This window comes from Rattus rattus, chromosome 9 (assembly GCF_011064425.1).
Source record: "Rattus rattus isolate New Zealand chromosome 9, Rrattus_CSIRO_v1, whole genome shotgun sequence".
NCBI classification, from domain to species: domain Eukaryota; kingdom Metazoa; phylum Chordata; class Mammalia; order Rodentia; family Muridae; genus Rattus; species Rattus rattus.
In genome coordinates, this window is record NC_046162.1 from 35655874 (window position 1) to 35678197 (window position 22324).

The following is a 22324-nucleotide window of genomic DNA, read 5'->3' on the forward strand; positions in this document are numbered from 1 at the left end:
ATGGTCAAAGTCCACATGTGTGGATGTATGTGTAAGTCTGGGTTCCTTCAGTTCTGGTCATTATATGTGCATATGGTTCTAGGCTAAGAAAGGATCATGAGGCAGAGAATTCTAGCTCTCTATCCAGCAGCTATGAGGACCAGGGTGCTATCTGTACCCTGGGCTACTCACTGCCTGACCCTACCTGCCCTTGTGGGTTGAAGATAAGGTGGCACAGAGTCAACAACTCAGACTCTGGAAGCAAGTGAGAAACACGGAAGTAAGCTCATCTGAACACTGCTGCAAGCTCCTTTAATGCCCGCGCCCCGTTGGTCCCGAGGAAGCATCTCTGGTAAATAGCAGTTTCATATTGGCTGGTATTATCTGTGCCAGCAATCCTTGGTCTCTCAGGCAGTCCTCGCCTAGGTCCTCCTGCAGGAGATGCCTTTGGAGCTACAAGTTCTCTGGTGTTTACATAGAGATGGCCCCTCTGTTGCTGCTACACCAGGGTACACTAGAACTTCACAGTCAAATAGAAGAGACTGCAAGGAGAACAGATAGCATCTAGACATTCTTGTGGTGACCTCTTGGCATGGACACACAGGAATGAATGCCCAGAGTAACAGAGGTGCTGCAGATGAGACATAAAACCAATTATCAAGTGACAGGTGACAAGGAGGGGGTGGCAGAAGAGATGACCACTGGGGAAGGCTCAGGGCACCCTCCCTGCTCCCATTCCCCTGGGTTCCTACTCTGTTCTCTGCAGTTCTCTCAGGCTGATGTCCCCAGACAGTTGCACTCTGACCCTGTTAGGCATGCGGTCTTGGTCCTATTCGCCAGGACTCCATAGCATCTTGTGATGCCAAGCAGCCAAGGCACTAAAGAGAGAGTCCAGCCGTGGGAGGGAGAGCACATGGCCCGTCCTGGATGATCGGGTTTGAGGCACCTATGAAAGAAGCAGACAGGCTGAAGGGATGTTTCTGAGCTGAACACAGAGATCTAGGCGCCATCTGTTTGGGAGCGTTGTCAAAAGCTGAGGAAAGAACAGAGGCATGGCACTGACTGAGATGGACGGACATCCAACAGAGACCTGAGCCATCCGTCAACCACGCAGGGGCAGGCTGACTCCGAGAAACCAGAGGACGGGGTTAGGACAGGGTAATGGGGAAATCCAAGAGAATATGCATCACAGAAGACAGAGAAAGCAATGTCCCCATCCTTTAAAATACGAAATAAAAAGGTCCATAAGGAAGGGGGGGTGGGGAGCAGTGAGCTCCTAGTTTTGTACAGAACGAGCCAGACTGGAGAGAAAGAACTGAAAGCTGACTTGGGATATACAAGTTTAAGGTACAAGAGGCAGCATCTCAGAGTGGGGTACAACAAGCAGCTTAACTAAGATAGACACTGGGTGACTGGCTGTCTTTGCAAGCATGAGGGCCTGAGTTAGGAATCCTTGAGCCCACATCCAGAGGGCATATCTGGGGAGACGGCTCAGTGATTAAGAACACGTACTGTTCTTGCAGAGAACCCAGGTTCAGTTCCCAGCACCTACCTGATGGCTCATGACCATCAGAAACTCTAGTTCCAGGTGATCAGATGCCCTCTACCTGCCTCCAAAGGCATGAGGCACGCATGTGGTATACATAAAAACATGCAAGCAAATCTTTTTTTTTTAAAGCATGTGTTTGTAATTCCGGCCTGGGGGAACAGAGGCAGGCAGGCTGTGTGGTGTTCATTGACCGGCTAGCCTAACCTACTTGGTACACTCTAGGCCACTGAAAACCCCGGTCTCAAAAATAGTAATAGAAAAATAATAAGGCAGACAGCACTGGGGGAATGATATGGCCTTCACAGGTATGTGCAAACTTGCACACGTATGAACACACACAAATTTGCCAAGTGTGCAGACAATACCTAAAGCCATAGGTTTCGGTGAGATCAACAAGAAAATAGACTTCAGAGAGGAAATCCAGGAATGAGCCCAGAGACGTTCCACATAGACAGATCTACAAACTGAGAACACAGTGACAGAGTGTTGACCCTGGTGAGGAAGACAAAGGTCAAGCGAGAAGATAGTGGTGTGGCAGGGCCTGCATGCTGTTGTATGTATGAATCCCAAGGAGTTTGAGAAGAGAAAAAAGGGATCCAAGAGGGTCAGTGGCCAGACAGCCCAGGGATGCTGGAGTGGGGTGGGAGACCAGGTGCACGGCTGTCTGTCTCCTTGCAGGAAGAAATCTGTCCTCGTGTGGAAGGAGATGCTACCCAGCCATGTCAATGGGCCTCTGCAGTCAATGTCAGGAACCGGTACATCTACGTGGCCCAGCCAGCACTGAACAGAGTCCTTGTGGTCGACGTTCAAGCCCAGAAGGTCTTACAGGTAATAGCTCTTGGAAGAAGTGGGAAAGACTTGAAATTCTCGGGCAATGCCTGCTTTGTGCGCACACGCACGTGCGTGCGCGCGGACACACACACACACACACACACACACACACCCTCCCCAGCTCCTATAAGAAGAGCTTAGCCAAGGGAGAGACTTCTGTGCAGCTGCCTATCAGGTATCTATCACCGTGTGCATAGCACATACATGTTCAAACCAGCCATAAGTGAGTGCACTGGAGGCCCCAGCACGGACTCTAGTCAGGGGGGCAGAAAGCAAAGCAAGAGTTTCAGGTGCTGTAAGGAGCAAGAGCTGTGGAAAGCCAGGGTTAATGTACCTAAGGAGCTGTAAGACTGCTTGAAATTGACCCTCACTCTGGAGCTGTGTAGAAGCCTCCTAAGACACCGAGGGTGGAAGCAGCATATAGTGATTAGGGGAAGAGACGGGGCTAGCAAGTATAGGGATAAACAGGAGCTGGCCCCCGGAGGGCCTTGGAGGCCAATAAGGCTGCAGAATAAAATCAAGGTGAAAGAGAAAGCTACCAAAAGATGTCTGCGCATCAGTTAACACAGCTGCTGCCTTACAGACAGCCAGGGAGAGAGAGCAGAGGCCGGGTAGAACTTGTGTCAGGCACAAGATGGCGGCAGCATCAGAGGTCCATGACGATAAGTTAGCGGATTCACTGTGGTTTTAGTTATGTGTATGTGCATGTGAGCATCAGATCCTGAGGAACTGGACTTACAAGGCAGTCGTGAGCCACCTGATACCAGGTACTAGGAACCTAGCTTTGGTCTTTGGGAAAAGCAGCAAGCGTTCTTAACTACTGAGCCATCTACCCAGCCCTCCTAAACCTATTTCTGGGAGAGGAAAAGAAAGGAATCACATGGTTCACTTCGTGGTTGGCTTTATCGTCTATAATCAATAACAGGTTGAAGTATGGCCCCAAAGACATTCTATGCCAGGAAATTGAATGTGACCTTAGGTGGCAAAAGGGACAGAGAAGGTGTGGCTAAGGATTTTTCAAGTCAGGAGATCCTGGAAGATGCAGGTGGACCCCGGCAGCCGTCTCACAAGTGTTCTTGCAAGGGAGAGACAGAGGGTAACTTAACCACAAATGAAATCAAGGGTGCGAAGATGCTTGATTTCAAGGCCGAGCGTAGAGTGTGGTGCAGAGGGAAAGATTAAATTTGAAATGCTGTCAGGTATTTAGGTGGACATGTCAAGTAAACAGGAAAGATCGAGGCTGGAGCGGTCTACCTGAGTGTCTTCACCCCCTGACCTGATTAAATCTAGAAAACTGAGATATCCCAGGGTATGCAGACAGACAGAGGGAAAGGATGGAGGCCCGAGGCTCTCCCACATTTAGAGATCAAGAAGCGGAGAGGCGGACAGCCAAGAAAGGCATCTGAGGAGGAGTGGGCTGAGAGGGCAAGAAAACCTGGGCAGGTGGTGCTCCAACAGCCGGAGAGTCAAGATGTGCTTTTGATGTTAGGACGTCCTGAGAACTGGGCCCTGGATTTCTTTCATCTTACCACATTGTAGAACACCATAGTTACAACCGCTAGGATGACAGTGATCAAGGTTACCCTGGGGAAGTGGACTCAAGTCGGAATGATAGGGGAGAGTGTATGGTGGGGATATAGGCAATTGTATGGATGGGTCTCAATGCAAAACTATGAGAATAGTAGTGAGGAACGGGGTACCGAAGGAAAGTTTTCAAAGAAATGTTGTCCCAGATTATGTATGCAAACGCTAATGGTAACAACTGTTTCCACACTCCTCCAGTGCACACAGGTGGGGACAGCAGCAGAAGCCAGAATACTCCTCCACTGGGTGCAACTAAGCCACACAGGGGCATTAGTTAGATTACTTTTTTTGGATTTTTTTTTTGACTGAAAGAAAAGGAAGATTATCACCAGGTGAAAGTTAATCGTGGGATCAGATTGACCAGACACATGTACAAGGAAAGCAGGACAATAGTGATTTCCCACCGAAGGGCTAGGACTAGAGACTTAACCTGCAGCCAATCTACATAGGTGTCTCTGTCCTGCCCCTGGGGGAAACATGGGTGTAAAGGACAATTAGCGTCATTGGAGCTGTGGTTTTTTCCTGGTATATACAAGAGGTCTTCAGTTTATCTTTTTGTAATGGATTCCTGTGATCAGAGAACGCAGTGAATGATTTTCATCTTTTGAAGTATATACTAAAGCTTATTTTAAAACCGAACTCATGATCAACTTTGATAAATGTTTCATGTTCACTTTACGAGAACATGTATTCTGGTATTAGATGCGCTATTTAATGTGTGTCAGTTCCGTCAAGTTGATTCATTGTGCTGTTTAGATCTCCTTTCTTAGGTGATTTGTTTTGTCCGTTTAGTCTATCAACTGCTGGGGTGTGCTTTTAAAATCCACTCTACTGTGGAGTTATCTACCTCTCAAAGTTTTATCATTTTTTTACCTTAAGGCTATAGTCCTTTCCTAGAAGAAAGATTTTTCCTTATAAAATATCCCTTTTTATCTCTGGGAATGCTGTGAACCTGTTTTTTAATAATGCTGGTATAGCTAAGTAATATTTTAATTAGCATTCTCCTGCCACAATTTTTCCATCCCTTTACTTTCCAATATTCCTCTTCCTTATATTTAAGATGTTCTTTCATAACATTTAAGTTTAATCTAGTTTAGTCTCTTAAAATATTTGGTCCGTTCATATTTAGTATAATTGGTAGAGTTGAGTGTTTCCACAACTTTACCTTTTATTTAGCCTGTTCACGTTGCTTTTCCTTTTGTTTGCTTTTAGCTTTAACAAATATTTGTGCTCTATTTCTCTCCATTATTTATTGAAGATTTGCTTGTGTTATTATTTTAAAAACTACAACACACATCTTTGTACTGATAGTATCATCACATGTAAATTGTTAACTTCTATTTTGGCTTCCTTTTTCTTGCTGATGTGTTAAAAAAAAAAAATACCCTGACAAAAGTACTTAGGGGAGAAAGGGTGTGATTCTAGATTGCAATGCATCGTTGCAAGGAAATCAAGTATGAAACAGCCAGTCACATTACATTGATAGTTAAGAGCAGAGAGCAGTGAATTAGTAAATGCACCTAGTGTTTGGCTTACTTTCTCCACTCTTAAACAGTCCAGAATCTCCTGCCTAGGGAATGGTGCTACCAATAGTGGGCGGGACTTCCCACCTCAATTAATGTAGTCAGGATAATCCAACACAGACAAGTCAAGCTGCCCATCTCCCTAATGATTCTAATGATCAAATATAAAGTTCAACACTAGCCATCATACTTCGTTTCTTCAATAATCACTAACTCCTTTAACCTTCTTCCTGCCTTTTATATTATAGTATTATGAAAATTAGTATCTATATCCAGGCAATAACTGATATTTACCCATATATTCATCTTTCTAATCCTCTTTATTACTGAGGTATGTGGTAGTTGTTTTGACATCTCACTCCATAAGCCAGGCTAGCCTTGAACTCACCATCCTCCTGCCTCTGCCTCCCAAGTGCTGGAATGAGGTCATTTTTATTAGCTCTTTTAGTGTTGGAAGTGAAAATACTTGCTAATTTCTGAATAACTCTAGATGACAGTTATTTTCCTTCAGCATTATTAAGATTCCATCCTTTTCTTCCTTTGTTGTTGGGCCGACTGTATCTTTCCTGCCTCCTCCTCTGCCTTCCTCTTTGTTTAGCGTTTTTAACAGCAATGTAAGGTTTCCAGAGGCTCTTGAGTTTGTGTAATGAACATTTATTAGATAGAAAAATTCCCAGCAATTGTGCCTTTAAATACTCTGCTTCCTGGTACTCAACTCTCTTCCCATCCCTATCCCCACCCCCACCCACATCCACATTGTTGTGCCTTTCCGTTGCATCCTGTGGGTCTCCTCCTGTTTCAGTTCTGTATGTCCCTCAATGTGTCCTTCAGTTTACTAATCCTGCCTTCTCCCGCATCTAATATGAGCTTGCCTGATTATCATCATCATCATCATCATCATCATCAGATAACTCATTTTTCCTTCAAATTCTCTATTTAATTCCCAACTTCATATAAATTCTTCATTGTCTTCTTGTGGCCCTTTCTGTTATGATTTTGAATAGTAAAAAAAGGTCTCCGCCTCTTGAAATGCCTAGTGTTTATTTTAATCCAAACAATTCTACATATGTTTAAGTTGTAAAGTCTTTAAAATAACTGCCATCCATCAGAAAGATGTGCCCTTTCCTCTGCTAGGCAGGAAGAGTAGCAAGTTGATCATTTTAAAATTTCTCTAAGGCTGAGTCTGCTTTGTCCATCCCCTAATCCTGAGGCTTTTCCCTCAGGCTCTTTTCTCCTGACAGACTTTGGTACCTCAGCACAGTGAGACTATGGAAAATCCCGTTCTGAATTTAATCAACTTTTTGGCTTAGCTCTTCAGCTCCCTCTTTCACAGCACTGAGTAGAAGCATGAAATCTCACAAGAAGGGATTGAGTAGAAAGGGAAGACAATGGCTAACTGTCTAAATGCCAAGGAAATTTTGCAGGGAAGAGGGCAGATAAATGGGACATGTTTGAGAGGAGGAAGACAGGAGAAGGGTCTTTAGAAAGATTAAGAAACTGACATCCTCAGACGGTAGTTTTGCCATGCAGTGGAAAGCCCCAGTTGGAACATGGCAGTGCTGGGTGCCGGGTGCCAAAGCCTTCGGTATTAGCTTTTGGTATTAGCTCCTTGTCTTATGACTTGCTATGACTAAGATACTTGACCAGAAGCAACTGAAGAGAGAAGGGTTTATTTTGACTGGAGGTTTGAGGGTCGAGTCCACCACAGCCCCTAGAGTCTCCAATGTGAAGGGGCTGGTCATCCCGAGTCCACCCTCAGAAAGGAGAACAATGACTGATGCTGCTCAGAGTGCTTTCTCTCTGGTTTCCCTTTTCAGTCAGTCTGTGGAAGGGTAGCACCCACATTCTTCTCACCTCAGTTAAACTTCTCTAGGAGCACAAGCTCCCAAGCACAGCTCAGGGTGTGTCTCCTGGCTGATTGCAAAACCAATCCAAAAGCGAACACTGACCACCACCTTAGTGAGAGCATGACCCGGAAGTGAGAGACTGGCCAGCCTCACCAGCAGCTACATCAATCCTGAAAAGTATTTCCAGCCTCTCCTTGGGACTTCAGTGGGTGGGAGCTATCAATTAGAACAAGGACGTATAGAGCATAAAACTGCACTGTGGGGCTGGAGAGATGCCTCAGCAGTAGGAGTGCTTGCTGTTCTGTGTCAGAATGGAGCTTAGTTCCCACCACCCACACACCTGAGTCCAGCTCCAGGGGAGAGCAGAAAGCCCTTCTCTCTGTCCTTCTCAGCACCTGCACTCACAATGTATACAGAGTGATTAATTTAAACAAAAGTCGACACTATAAAAAGGAGGAAACATCATTCTTGTGGTGGGACCTGGGAGAAGCTGTGGCCTTGCTTGGCGGCACTCTCAGATGCTTCAATTCACAAAGTGACTATGTGCCTGCTGGTGCTGTAGTCCAAGTCCAAAGCCTTCAAATAATGGGTGAGCAACAAAAAGTAGTACAAAGGTAAGAGCATAGCAATGGGTGGTCTCAAAATCTACCTCAGGATAGAAGTACCAACTCACCAGAACCCAAGTACATGCTGAAGGGTCCAAGAGGCCCCCAAGACTTCTAGGAAGAATAAAAAGAGCCCTGGGCTGGTTCTTGAGTGGAATTCATAAAACCTCTATGTTCATTCTTCATCCGATTGGAGCTAGAATACTTTAGGTAAAATATGAGCAAGAAAGTAGGTGCTTCAAAGAGACAGCTCACTGTGTCTTTTTGTCCTCTGAGGACAAAGGCCATGAGAAATTTTCCGCCCTGGGTTTCCAATCAGGATCGTTGCCAAGGGTTCAAGGCTAGCTTCCTAACTCCCCTTGTGAGATGACCACATACACAAAAGTTCAGACCATCGTGATGTGACCTCAGCAATGACCAACTTGTCACTGTTTCTTTTCAAGTCCATAGGTGTGGACCCTCTGCCAGCTAAGCTGTCCTATGACAAGTCACATGACCAAGTGTGGGTCCTGAGCTGGGGGGACATGCACAAGTCCCAGCCAAGCCTACAGGTAGGTTGAGCATGTTAAAGTTGATACTCAGCCTATACAGGATCCTGTTGCTGTAAAGTGATTGTCTCATTGCATCCCTGGGTGGTCATCTATCCAAACTATTTCTTGAGAAGAAAGCAGGAAACAATATTAGTAAGATTTACTTGTGATCTAAGAATAAACTCTCAGTTGAAAACCTTGTCTAGAGCAGACTGGCCCATAGGCATGCCGTTGGATAAGTAGTCTTGATTGTTAATTGAAGTAGGAGGATCCAGCCCACTGTGAGAGGCACCATCCTCTATACAAGCAGTTCTGGGCTGTGTAAGAAAGCTAGCTCAGCTTGAACCTATACCCAAGCCAGCAAGTAGTTACCTCCAAGGTTCATGCTTGGGTTTTGGCACTGACTTCCTCAAAAATGGACTCTGACTTGGAAATGTGAGCTGAATAAATCATTTTGTCCCATAAGTTGCTTTAAGTCAGAGTGTTTGATCACAGCAACAAAAGAAAACTAAAATTAGCCTCCAAACAATAGTCCCATTAGGCAATTCCCAAGGTATCTTCAACCAGGACTACAACTGAAAACGACGTAAAACAATCAAATTCTAATTTCATGACAACTTAGTCCCTACCCAGCCCCACCATACCTGACTCTCCTGAGTTGATAACTCTTGGGGGCCAAACAGCATGATCCTCTGGAGTCCAGATGGTGAAAAGGAAGACGATGTTTTCTTCTTCTTGGAAAGAACAAACCATCTGAGGAATAGTGTTAAAAGTCACGAGTGTGGGCTCTTTCCATTTGTTTTCTGCTGCTGTAACAAAATGCCTCAGGTTATGTGATTTATAAAGGGAAAGATCTATTTTCTCTCATGGTTTTATCTAAGACCAGGAGGCTTTTTATCTGGTCAGCTTCTAGTGGGAGATCATAGGCAGGGGTGCTTCATCCCCTCATGTAGGACACGTAAAAAAGAGAAGCAGATGTATGTAGAAGGGGCACATGTGCCAGCAAGTAAGGAGAAAAGGGCTTGAGACTACCCTTATACCAATCTGTTCTTGTGAGAACTCACCCATACTATACAGACTGCATAAATCCCTTCAGGAGAATAGAGATTCATGAATGGAGCTCAGGAAGGTCCCATCAGCTCTCAACACTCCCAACACTGGAGTTATAGAAGTCATGTGCCAGCATGACTTTGGTAGAAACACTATTGAAACTGTTATTCTAGTCAATGACCAGGAGCAGCATTCCACGTGCCTCAAGGCCCAGAGAAAGTACTTGGACTTAATGCACACAGAGTGCTAGGCTACAGACAGTTAAGTGATTTGCCCATGACCATGGCCCCAGTCTGCATGGCTCTGAAGCCCCTACTCTATACCCAGCATCCTGAGAAGAGGCTGGGCCCTGCTGATCTGTGGGGATCCTCCCTACACCAGATAGAGAACTGACACTATATGGCATTGCGTGTGCCTGGGTCCTGCATCTCTCCCTGGGGATCCACTAAGCCCTCTGGGGAGGGGGGTCACAAAATTGTCTCCTCCTTGGTTCCCCTAAAAAACAATGCACAGAACCATGGGGATAAAAGGGAGGAGTTAACTCACTCCATGCAAATGTATGATGTGGGCCGATAGGGTTGAATGGTCTCTTAGAACCAACAGAAGTAAATGGAGATAACTTGGCCTTTTCCTCCTCCCAGCCATTGCTAGGCCAGAGGCCCAGGTCTGATAAATCTGACAGTCAAACAGAAGAGCTCATCAAAGGACCTAGAGCCAAAATAAAGACCACTAAGAAAGGAAAATGAGCTTAGGGAGTTGGGGCTTACTTTCACCAAACACCCTTTGAATCCATCCTGATGGTAGACCATCACAGCCCAGAAGGCACCACAGAGTGGGGATAGGCTGCAGCCAGGGTACCAGAAACAAGGTCAGGCTGCATGTTTCAAGGCCCTCCCTTCCTCCAGCAATGTATCACCTCCAACACAGCATCATTATCTGGAGACCAAGTGTTCAAACCAGTAAGTGGGGGGTGGGGGGAACATTGCACATCCAAAGCACAACATGGACAGATTTCCTGAGAATGCTTCTAAGAATGAAATTCAGAGGGGGGCTACCAAAAAATTGGTCTTATTTCAACCACAAAGCATACACCGCCATTTATTAATTTTCTGGTCCTGGGGGTGGAATCCAGGGCTTTGAGCAAGCCAGATAAACACACTACAGACCGTCACATCCTCAGCGTATCCGTACCTTTAAAAAACGGAAAAAGGAAGAAGCTGGAGAGATAGCTCAGCGGTTAAGAGCTCAGGCTGCTCTTCCAGAGGGCCTGGGTTTAATTCCCAGCATCCACACAGTGCACACATGGAACACATGAGTAAGACTGGCTTTCCAGTTTAAAAACCAGTGATTTAGAAAAGAAAAGTGCATTTCTGTGAAGCAACCTGAAAGAAAGAGAAAATCTTCCCAAAGGGATATCCTATGAAGAGCTGGAGATATGGACTAGGATCCCTTAACGTTCTGAGAAAGGTCCCAGTTGCAGTAGAAGCAAACGTTAAATGTGCTAGGTGTGGTGCTACTCACCTATAATCCCAGCGCTCAGGAAGCTGAGGCAGAAGGATGCCCATTCCAGGACAACCAGAGTAGCATAGAGTATCTGAAAAAAAGAATCAAACAAATTTGGAATATAATTGCTGAGTTAAAGAACTGTAGATTCAAAGAGATCCAGGGCTGAAGAGAGGGCTCAGAGGATAGAAGTGCTTGCCACACAAGCCTAAACACCCAGGGTTCAAGTACCTGGGAACTGGGTAAACGCGGAAGGAGAGAACGGACTCCACAAAGTTGTCCTCTGGTCCCCACACGTGGAGAACGCATTTGTGCACATACAATCATTCTCAGAGAGCAGTCTCTGCAAACTGCAGCCCGAGGTGATGAGAAATAATATATCTCTTGGCAATTTTAGTAAAATTCTGAACTCCAAGAAAGAAAACTCTGACAAGGGAAGCCTTTGGGTTGGAATAACAAATCCCCATAAAAGACAGACAATCGGGTTAACATTAGGCATTAGACTTCCCACCGCAACAGTTACCTAAAAGACCACATGTCACATGGTCGGAAGAGGAAAGAGCTGAGCTTTAACAGACCTGCCCCATCAAAGATGTCACTTATCCAGGAAGACAGGAGGGTGTGTGTGCACCCAGAGGCTCAATACTGAGAAGCCTGAGGGGACATCAAGGGAAGATACAAGACAAGCATCAGACGAGGCAGACCAGAGATGCTATCACAGTATATATAGGGATGGGAGGCCCAGCACTGACAGGCAGAGACTGGTCTGAGAGCAGGCGGAGGAGGAAACACCTTGAAATATGTGTGAACTAGATAAAGCCAGGAGAGTGAAAGAGAAATAATACAATAATAAATGTAAGTTATTACAGTCAAGAGTGGGGGAAGCCAGGGCTGAGCAAAAACACAAGTCTTACTTTCGTGGGCAAAGAAGAGTAGAGAAAATGTTGGGGTGTGAATATCCCATTTCCCCAAATCTCTCCTTTGTTATGTTCATTGGCGTTTTGTCTGCGTGTCTGTCTGTGGGAGGTTGTTGGACCCCCTAGAACTGGAGTTACAGACAGTTGTGAGCAGCCATGTAGATACTGGGAATTAAACCCAGACCAGGCCCTTTAGAAGAGCAGCCTGTGTTTTAACTGCTGAGCCATCTCCCCAGCCCCTGCCCTCCCCCCGCTTTTCTTAAGGCAAAGAGAGACTGTCAGCAGCGTGCTTACCTGGCAGGCATGAAGCCCTGGATTCCATCCCCAGCACCACAGAAAATCACACATGGTGGCGTAGGACTGTAATCTCAGAACTTGGAAAGTAGAGGCAGGAAGATCAGAAGTCAAAGGTCATCTTTGGCCCCATTGTAAATTTGAGGCTAGCCTGGACTACATGAGAGAGACCTGGTTATACATACATACATACATACATACATACATACATACATACAATGATTCTATAGGGTATAAAAAGAAAAATATTAGGAATAATTTGTTTTTAAGAAATATAAAGCGAAGTCTAGTGACACTGGCCTATAATCCTAGCTACTCCGGAGATAAAGGAGAGAGGGTCATGAGCTCAAGGCCTGCCTGGACAGTAAAGTTAGGTCAAAGCCAGCCTGAGTAACTTAGCCCTCACCTCAAAAAAGAACAAGAAGTGGAGCAGAGAGATAGCTCAATCAGTAAAGTGTTGTGTTACAAACACTGGGACCTGATGCCCCAAGCCCATAGAGGGGAAAGAAGGGAATGTGGGGGCCAGCAAGATGACCAAGTGAGAAAAGGCGATTGTTACACAAGCCCAACCACTAAATCCCATCCCATCCCTAGAACTCATGGTGGAAGGATAGAAACTGACCCCCAAAAGTTGTCCTCTCACCCCCCCACATTCACTTCTACACACACACACACACTCAACTTTTTAAAGCTGTGTACAGGGTCTCTGGGGAGACTGAAACAGGAGAATTCCTGGAACCCTATAGCCAGCCAACCCAGTCTACATAGCAAATTCAAGATCCATTTGAGATACAGTCTCAAAAATAAGTAACGGCGAACATATTGCTAAAGGATGGCTCAGTGGTTAAGAGCACCTGCTGCTCTTGCAGAAGACCCTGATCCCGTACCCAGCACCCACACAGTGGCTCAACAATGATCCTTAAGTCCAGTTCCAGAGGATCTGACATTCTCTTTTGACCTCTGCAGGCACCCAGCATGCACCCGGTGCACATTTATACAAGCAGGCAAACACTCGCAGCACATAAAATAAATAGCTAAAATAGATCAGAAGTCCAAGGTCATCTTTGGCCCCATTGTGAATTTGAGGCTAGCCTGGACTACATGAGCGAGACCTGGTTATTCATACTTACATACATACATACATGCATGCATAGAATGATTCTATAGCGTAGAACAACACCCAAGGTTGTCCTCTGGCCAACTCAAGCACATGCATGCATTTAGGAGTTAAAAAGACTAGAATGTAACTCCTACGCTTTCCTACATGTGGGCCCTAAATCCAGTGTCCATTACCAAAACGGGGAGAGAGGACATGAAAGAAATACAGTAGAAGAAATAAAAGGAGAGACCTCGAGGCTTGAGACAGTGGTAACAGCTGATCAAAGGGATGCTTGTGAGAGGCAGTGAGTGGCGGGTGAGGTGCCTTCAAGTTTAAAAGCTGTGGACAGCAGGAGAGACTTTCATGATGATGAATAGCCGTGTGCCCAACAATGTAACGAATGTGTAAAGCAGTGATTAAATATAATACAGCTTGATCAAAGATGGGCCTAAATTGTACGTACCACGGAAAGAAAATAACACATGAGAAAATCTATCAACACAGACAAGGAGCTGAACTTAATATATAGGAAACATTTCAGCTCGTAGGATTCTTTTACATGCATATGAATACAAAAAATATATCATTAAGGAAAATGCCAAAGGTTTTGTAAAATTACATGTTCTAGGCTGTGATATCTGATAATCAGAAGGTAAGCCAAGTCCTGGAGAGAGGGCTTAGCATTTACGAGTCCATGCCACTGTCACAGAGGGCCTGCGTTTGCTACATCAGGGGGCTCACAGCCACCCACAATCTGAACTCTAAGACATCTGATGTCCTCCTCTAGCACCCCCTGACATACATACACAATTTTTTAAAATAACCTAATAATAAAATGTTCCTAGAAACAGTTGAAAAGCTATACATGGCCGCACACTTAGGACCCCGCAACTCTGGATGCGAAGATAGAAAGATTGGGAGTTCAAGGCCAGCCTGGAATATATAGTGAGACCCCTGGACCCCAAATCCAAAACACAGGCAATGAAAGCGACCACAAGTGTGGGCAATGAGCATGCTGTTGATATTTGTAAGGCACTCGAAGCATCCTACCATTCTGTCTAAACATTCATTATTCAGGGATCTGATAAACTTTGCCCTGGCTATGTGGAGATGAGTCCATGAGTGAAGCTCACTCCCACATTCTCCTGGGCAACTGGTGTTGACCACAAGGGATCATCACCGATTCCCCCATGTCCTGACCCCAGGCCCAGCATTCGGTCACCTCTAGCCTATCCCTCCAAATGCTACTTCTCAGCTGGCACTGTCCACCCATGTAAGGGAGATGCTTGGCATTCCCGTCCAATCCCTTCCATCCAGGTCACACCTTGGACTGCAGTGTCATCACTGTATCTTTCCCGCGCTGAGCCCACAGAAGTCTTCCGAACTGTCTCTGTAGAATCTGTGGGCTCAGCTATGTCTAGGACACAAGACCAGGGCAAGAAGAACCTCATGGCTCAGAAAAATAAAGTTGACCTGCCACGTGGGGTCAGTGGCTCATGGTGCTGGGTCTGATGAAGCAGCCTCTGAATGCAGGGTGTCAGGGTGGCGAAGCGCAAGTGACACTGACCGGTGACAGCCTGTAATTTTCCACCTCTATTATAAGCTGAAATGACAGGCCTGGTATCAAGCAGCGATTGCACGCTGCCTTGGAATTCTCAGCCTCGTTTCCCAGAGTCTCTCTAAGGTCCCATATCTAATCCTCGTGTTTTCTTAATGTCCAGTTCCATGAGCTTTTCTCCCGGGGTCTTGTCAGGGAAGCATCCTGCCATTTGTTAAATAGAAAAATCACAGGAAAAAAAATGCTCTGTGCAGCTTCAAAACCACTTAGAGGGTAGAAATCACAGCATGCATCCCTCTGCTCCAGCATCTTGCCGGTTGACAACCTCCACCCCCCAAGGCTGGCATGGAGGACTCCAGCCTCAAACCTGCCTGAACGGGCAAGCCAGCTGCTGTTTGTTTTTGTCATGAAAGTGAAAGCCGGAAGGCAGTCCCTCTCCTAAAAGGCAAAAGCACTCGGTGCTACAAGCAGTGTTCTCAGCAGGCCCCATCAGAGACTACTGCCTGTGTCCTGTAGGCTGCTATGGGGCTGCAGAAACCTGGGTCCTTTCTGCTACTGCCATGGCCCCAACATGAGCGTAAAATATGTTTCCTCTTCCTAGTTGAGAGTTGAGGGTCTGCTTCCTGTCCCTAGTGCCCTTGAGCCTGTGAGCCCGGTCAGCCGGCTGAGCCATACCACTCTCTGGATCTGCTTCTCTCTCTGGGCAGCGGCCTACAAGATCAATGGGTGTGTACAGAAGGCAGAGTCTAGGTTAGCCCTTGTCCAAGTGGCTTCACACAAGGAGCCCCGTTTTGATTCATCTTGTCCAACCTCTCCTACCACATGGTTCTGTCTGGAGCTAAACTTGCCCTGAGTCAACACAACAGGGACGCGCACCAGGGCATGGACCGGTTTGCTTTGTGCCAAGTCTGCACATCAGAAAGCACTGCCTGTGGGGAAAACGGAGGTAACCATGCTCCAGTTTGTGAAAAGGATGGGACCAACATAGGGAGCAAGGCCTTTTGCACAGCTAGAGTCACACTCTAAGATGCCATCATGGCGTTAGTGACAACCCTGTAGGATGCCTGCCTTCTCTCACCAAGTCTGGAGTCTCCACGTTTTGAGAACAACATCGGGCAGAAATCCCCAGAAAACCATGCTAAGGTACCTAGCATTAAAGAAAATAAATTCCGGATTAGGAGGACGACTCAGAGTACTTGTCATACAAGCATGAAGGCCCGAGTTCAATCCCCAGGGCCTACATTTAAAAAAAAAAAAAAAAAAAAAAAGGCATGGTGATGCACACTTGTAATCCCAGGGCCAAGGTGCCGAGAAGGTAGACTGGCAGGTCCTGGGGGCTTATGGCCAGCCAGCTTAGCCTACCTGATGAGTTATAGGTCAGTGAGAGACCTTGGTTCAAACACAAAGTAGATGGGGACATGAGAAATGACACCCGGGGCTGGAGAGATGGCTCAGTGGTTAAGAGCACTGACTGCTCTTCCAGAGGTCCTGAGTTCAATTCCCAGCAACCACATGGTGGCTCACAACCATCTGTAATGGGATCTGATGCCCTCTTCTGGTGTGTCTGAAGACAGGTTCATTCATATGCATAAATGTTTTTTAAAAAAGAAAAAGAAATGATACCCAAGGCTGACCTCTGACCTCCACTAGCATGTGCACAGCTGTGCACACACATGTGCTAGCCCACAGAAACACACAAAAACACCAAATAACTATGTTAAAAATTCCAAGCCCATCAGGCCTTCGTCCAGGACACTCTCCCTCTTTCTCTGAGATTGAGCAGAGATGACTACACTCGAGGTCCATTGTTGGGAAGGCTCTGTCTCTGAACGTGTTCCCTTAACTGTGGAGGGTAACTTCCTCGGAAAGCCCGGTGCCATTCCCTAGGTCCTCACCCCACCCTCCTGGAGGCTGACAAAGAGCCCACTGATGGGTCTGATGGAGGAGGGGGTGGACAGTCTGGGCCTTCTCTCCAGTCCCCCCAACTACTCGTCCAGAAGGACAGAGGCCTGATCTCCATGTTCCCAAGCAGCACCCACCTGGCTCCTGTCCCTTCCCTGAGACTAGGGCTTACCCAACCATGTATCCCATGGCAGCCTCTCTGTGGGGTCTACAGCCCCTTCCTGAAAAGCCCCCCCACAAACCCCTCCCTGTGTTCCAGGTCATCACAGAAGCCAGCACCGGCCAAGGCCAGCACCTCATCCGAACACCGTTTGCAGGAGTGGACAACTTCTTTATACCTCCAACAAATCTCATCATCAACCATATCAGGTAACTGGTCTACCCCGCCTCGGCAGGCCACACTCAGCCCCATTCTACCTGGGCAGTCCTGCCCAGGATGGCACCAGATCCCCTCTTGCCCTCCCACTACTTCCTGCTCTGCCTTTCGATAGAAAACTACTCAGCAGGTTCAGTCTTTAGAGACCAGCCACTCCCCTTCCTTCCTCATTTCATAGAGCACCCATAGGCTCTGCCAACCTCCTCTGTTGTGTCACCAAGACCCCAGAGATCTACTTCCTATGAGCACCTTCTCTGCAGAGCCTCCACGCTGGAATGAGCCCTACTAGGATACTGGAGTGGTACAGGCTCAGGCTCTGGATGCTCCAAGTAGCTCTTAAGTTCAAGTTCCTTTTAAGAGCACGGTTTTCTCCCTCTGCTTCTTTAAGGATGCTTTAAAGTCAATGCCTGGAGCATTTGCCTGCTCTGGAGATGCCAGGTTTTGTTTTTTTCAGGAGGAAATTATAGAAACAGATTTCTCCTATTCTTCAGGTGCATTTGGCACTGAAGGGCTCTATAATCTATGAGCTAGGCTCTTGGGAGCAGGATCTCTGGGAAGTCCCACCCGGAGTCAGACCTTTCCATATTTGCAGGCAGTCTCCAACAGAAGATCAAAAAGCTGGATGTGACCAAGTCCCATCTACTTGAGCTCCCTCTCTGTTGCAGTCTTCCCAACTGCCCTGGGAACAGACAGAGACTTCTTGGAAGTCCCTGACACTCAGAGAGACAAGCTTGGCCTAGGCTCTGTAGACGAAGGGCACCAGAGCACAACTTGACTTCTGAGGCAAAAGTTACCCGGGGCCCACATCATAGATGGCAGAGGGGAGACCACACTGTGCATTCCTCCCTGGACACCAGGGCTACAAACAGAAATTCTGTCCTGTTTGGCTGCATCTGTGTCTTCAAATCCCGAGTTACCAGTCGTCCCAAGAACACGCTGATTTGCAAGATTGTGTCCTTATGACAGTAGGGCAAGAGAGGTATATCTGTCTTCTTCTCCATACCTGCCCCGTAAGCCCAGATCCCCAACCCAGCTAACACAGGCTAGGGAAGCCATCCAAAGGCACCCCCAGAGAGACACATTAAGGGCCTCTCCCCTCTTCCCAATTTCTGAAGATGAATGGCTTTTGCAAACGCGCAAATCCACGAGCATTTGACCTCGACTGCATGTGGTTGAAGAGTGTAGCTAACTGACTTCTAGAAGCATCTGCTGCAGAATGATAGATCTTAGTAGTAGACCGTTAGCTACTGAAGGGTTGGGATGATGCCATCATTTAAAACAAATGGCAGATGCTCTCTGACCCCAATCATTCGCCTCTCAGGTTTGGCTTCATCTTCAACAAGACTGACCCTGCCGTCCACAAAGTCGACTTGGAGACTCTGATGTCACTCAAGACAATCAGCCTGCGGCACTACGGCTGTATGCCTCAGGCCATGGCACATACACACCTCGGCGGCTACTTCTTTGTGCAGTGTCGACAGGACACCCCTACCTCCACTGGTCCACAGCTGCTCATTGACAGTGTCACCGACTCAGTGCTAGGCCCCAACAGTGATATCACGGGTACCCCCCACGTGTCCCCTGACGGGCGCTTTATCGTCAGCGTCTCCAACAAGGGCCCCTGGCTGCACGTGCAGGAGGTCACAGTCCGGGGGGAGATCCAGACTCTATACGATCTAAAAATAAACCCGGGCATCTCTGACTTGGCATTCCAGCATTCCTTCACGGAAGGTAATCAGTACAACGCCTACGCCACTCTGGACAAGGAGCCGGACCTGCTGTTTCTGGAGCTGTCCACTGGGAAGATGGGTAGGCTGAAGAACTTAAAGGAGCCACCCAGGGGACCAGCCCCACCCTGGGGTGGACCCCGAAGAGTCCTGAGAGACAGCGGGCTCTTTGGACAGTACCTCCTCACAGCAGCTCAAGACTCTCTGTTCCTGGTCAATGGGAGACAAAACGCCCTGAGGTGCGAGGTGTCAGGCATAAAAGGTGCGGCCACAGTGGTGTGGGTCGGGGAGGTATGAAAGGGTTCGGGTAAAGAACCACCCTCGTCCTGACACCGCAGCCCCAACCAGACGCGCTGTACATTTTCACAGACAAAAAAACAAAAAACAAAAACGGAAACAAAAAAAAAAACACAAAAAAAAAAAAAAAAAAAAACAAGCCAAACCCTGTACTTCGCTTTGTGGTTCAACACTGGTCTCCTTGCAAGTTCCCTAGTATAAGGTATGCGCTGCCACCAAGACTGGGGGGTTTTCATCCAGAGGTGTGGTTCAATACCTTGAGCTATGATGAGAACTCATGCTGCTGTGTGCAGGAAAATCGTCTCTGTGCCCGGCTGCACACCACGTTGCCTGGGGACACTACAGAACCAAGGGATCCTGCCGCCCAGGCTGACACTTCTGTCAGTTGCCTTCACAAAGTCATTATCTTAACCTGCTAGCCCCAGCCAGTCTGTGCCCTGAGGGAGTGGCCTGAGCAGCAGGCTGTCCCTTTCAGTGGGCTAACACCCTCTATCCTGCAGGAGACTTCACTTGCGCCATTGCAGATGCTGTTTGCTTGTTCCCAGCTGAATGCTATACCCATGAGGGAGAGCCTCCGAGACTTACTACACCTTGGGGAATGGGGAGATCACTCTCTTTATTTTGGAGGGTTGTTTTTTTTTTTTATTAAAACTAATTTTTTCGGGCTGGGGATTTAGCTCAGTGGTAGAGCGCCACCTAGGAAGTGCAAGGCCCTGTTCGGTCCCCAGCTCCGAAAAAAAAAAAAAAGAAAAAAAAAAAAAAAACTAATTTTTCGTTAATAATCCTCAGATGCTAGGAGGCAGATAGATGCTCTCCAAGGTCCTGATGTATTTTTCCCTGCCTTTTAAGCCAAGTCTCTGAGGGGAAAGGGTCCCAATCTTACATCCCATGTGCAGAAAAAGGAAAAACAGATATCCAAGAAAGAGTGGCTCTCCACACCATTGTGTTGGCCAAGTACAGCCCATACTACCGTGGTAAAATCTATGCTGGGATCCCAAGAGACCAAGCTGGGCCTGTGTGTCTGCTTTTCACCATAAAAAGGTATTAAGGAAGCCTAATGTGCCAGCAAACCCAGGGCAGACCAGGCTTGTTTGGAAAGGGATGGGAAGCCTCTGGGCTCAGTGCCAACATCTAGAAGCCACGAGTACCATCCACCCAGAGTCCCAAGGCTGGGACGAGCAGTCAGCACTGGTGCCTCAAGCCACTGTCACCGTACTGCAAAGAAAGCCCATTTCCCTAAGTGTTCCCATTCGCACACTCTAAGCTACACACTCTCCAAACTGCAGAAGAACCTACAAAGGACCATGTCAGTGTCCCTTCTCTTCCTGCCTACAGTAGGCTCTCAAGCCATTAGGAAGAGGCACAACCCAGCCAGCTCTGTGGGGGCCACTTGTGTCCAAGACTCTCAGCAAGAAGGAGACCCCTGCCCAGGTCTCTCCAAACACTCGTGTCCTCTCCCATGTCAGTGGTCAAAATGTACTTGATTTCTAGCTTAAATAATCATTCTGCAAACTCTGCAGCATTAAGACAGTGGGTCCACCCCACCCGTCAGCTAACTCAGCCACTTTCACCTACCAACAATGGCCGTGACTTTGAAAACAGACTCTGCTTCACTCCTGCTTCCTGTGTGAGTACTCAACCTCCCAGTTGCCTGTTCCAGTTTCCAGCCACTAATACAGCCTGTCCCACCTCTCCTGTCTCTCTGTCCACTAAAACAACTGTCCCTTACAGGTCCCAGTAGTTGTCGGTATATGTGCTATCATGTTTCAGATTTGGGTAACGACAAGACACCTAGAGGTCAAAGATGCGGTCCTCAGAGGCCTAAAAGTCATCTTCGCACCTGGGATGGATGGTGACATATCTTACGCCTTCCTATCTGCCTCAGTATCTTGGTATGATCCCCAGAGTCCCATGTTTTCACTAAGCCTTCCAATATTCACAGTTTTCTCCTTTTGAAAGAATAGTGCCTGCCTCAGGCAGAATCCCTGAGCCTCAAAGAGGCAGAGCATTATTCCCCACCCCCATCCCATCCCACCAAAGCCAGAGCGTCATCCCTCCCTATCCCACCCAAGGCCAGAGTACCTACCCTCTTTAGATGCAAGATTCCAGTATCAAAGGCCAATCTAGTCACCAAACTGGATGAAAGCAGGGGTGCTACTTGGCCACTGTTCCCCCCACTCTGCATCTCTCTCTCTCTGTGTCTCTGTGTGTCTCTCTGTGTGTGTCTCTATGTGTCTTTCTCTGTGTCTCTGTGTCTCTTTCTCTGTGTCTCTGTGTCTCTCTCTCTGTGTCTCTGTGTCTCTCTCTGTGTGTCTCTATGTGTCTCTCTCTGTCTCTATGTGTCTCTCTGTGTGTCTGTCTCCTCTCTGTGTGTCTGTCTCTCTCTCTCTCTGTGTCTGTCTCTCTCCCTCCCCCCACCCGTATATACCTGGAAAGCATCCCCGAGTTTTCTATTCTTCTTCAAGCGAGAACTCACAAGCCTGAAGCCTAGTCGATGTCAGGAGCTCAACCAGGATGCAATCATAAAAGTGGAGTGGCTTCCTAGCAGTCACACCGGTAGAAGGAGGACTGCAGAGAAACCTTGCCTGGCTTTCCCCCCTCTCTGCACTTAGGGGGTCAGAAGAGACTCATGAGTAGAGTTGAAAATCCAATGGCAAAAGATGGCACCACAAGCCCAGCCCAAGGTGTTGTTCTGAGGAACACAAAGATCAACAGCTAACATTTTACCCAGGGAGGATTGGTTTACCTAACAAAGTCACCAGAAAAGCTGTTTCTATAAACCCCATCCATAATTCTTAACAGTCAACTGATGATGTAAATACCCAACCATTCTTTTCTTTCCAGAAAGCAAAAATTCTCTGCACCTGTAGCTACTGGTTCTCCTGCCTGCCTGCCCCAAAGCCCTCTCTCTTAACATCCTACCCAGCCACCCAGGAGTGCATGGAAGACAGACTTCCTGCTTCTGAGTCTGTGACCCTCCTGTCTAAGCAGACCAGAGGGAGGGCCACCCCCAATATGCTAAAGGGATCTCTTCAGTCCTCAAACCACACACACATCCTGCTACCTTCCTGGATCCTGGGAAGAAGCTGGAAAAGGCCTGAAATCATGGCTGGGATCAAATACTAATGCTGAGCTGCAGGTTCTTTGATGCAG

General features: G+C 47.2%; 1 protein-coding gene across 1 annotated transcript in view; it reads left to right on the forward strand.

Annotated features, from left to right (window-relative positions):
* The window catches only part of Fstl4 (follistatin like 4), a 433128-nt gene extending 413845 nt beyond the window's left edge, over positions 1–19283 (forward strand). Inside the window, exons 13-16 of the mRNA XM_032911962.1 lie at positions 2207–2356; positions 8362–8469; positions 17031–17140; positions 18469–19283. Of these exons, the coding sequence (XP_032767853.1) occupies positions 2207–2356; positions 8362–8469; positions 17031–17140; positions 18469–19171 (1071 nt within the window). The 3' untranslated portion in view covers positions 19172–19283. The remainder of the gene's footprint in view (positions 1–2206; positions 2357–8361; positions 8470–17030; positions 17141–18468) is intronic.
* The last annotated feature ends 3041 nt before the right edge of the window (positions 19284–22324 follow it).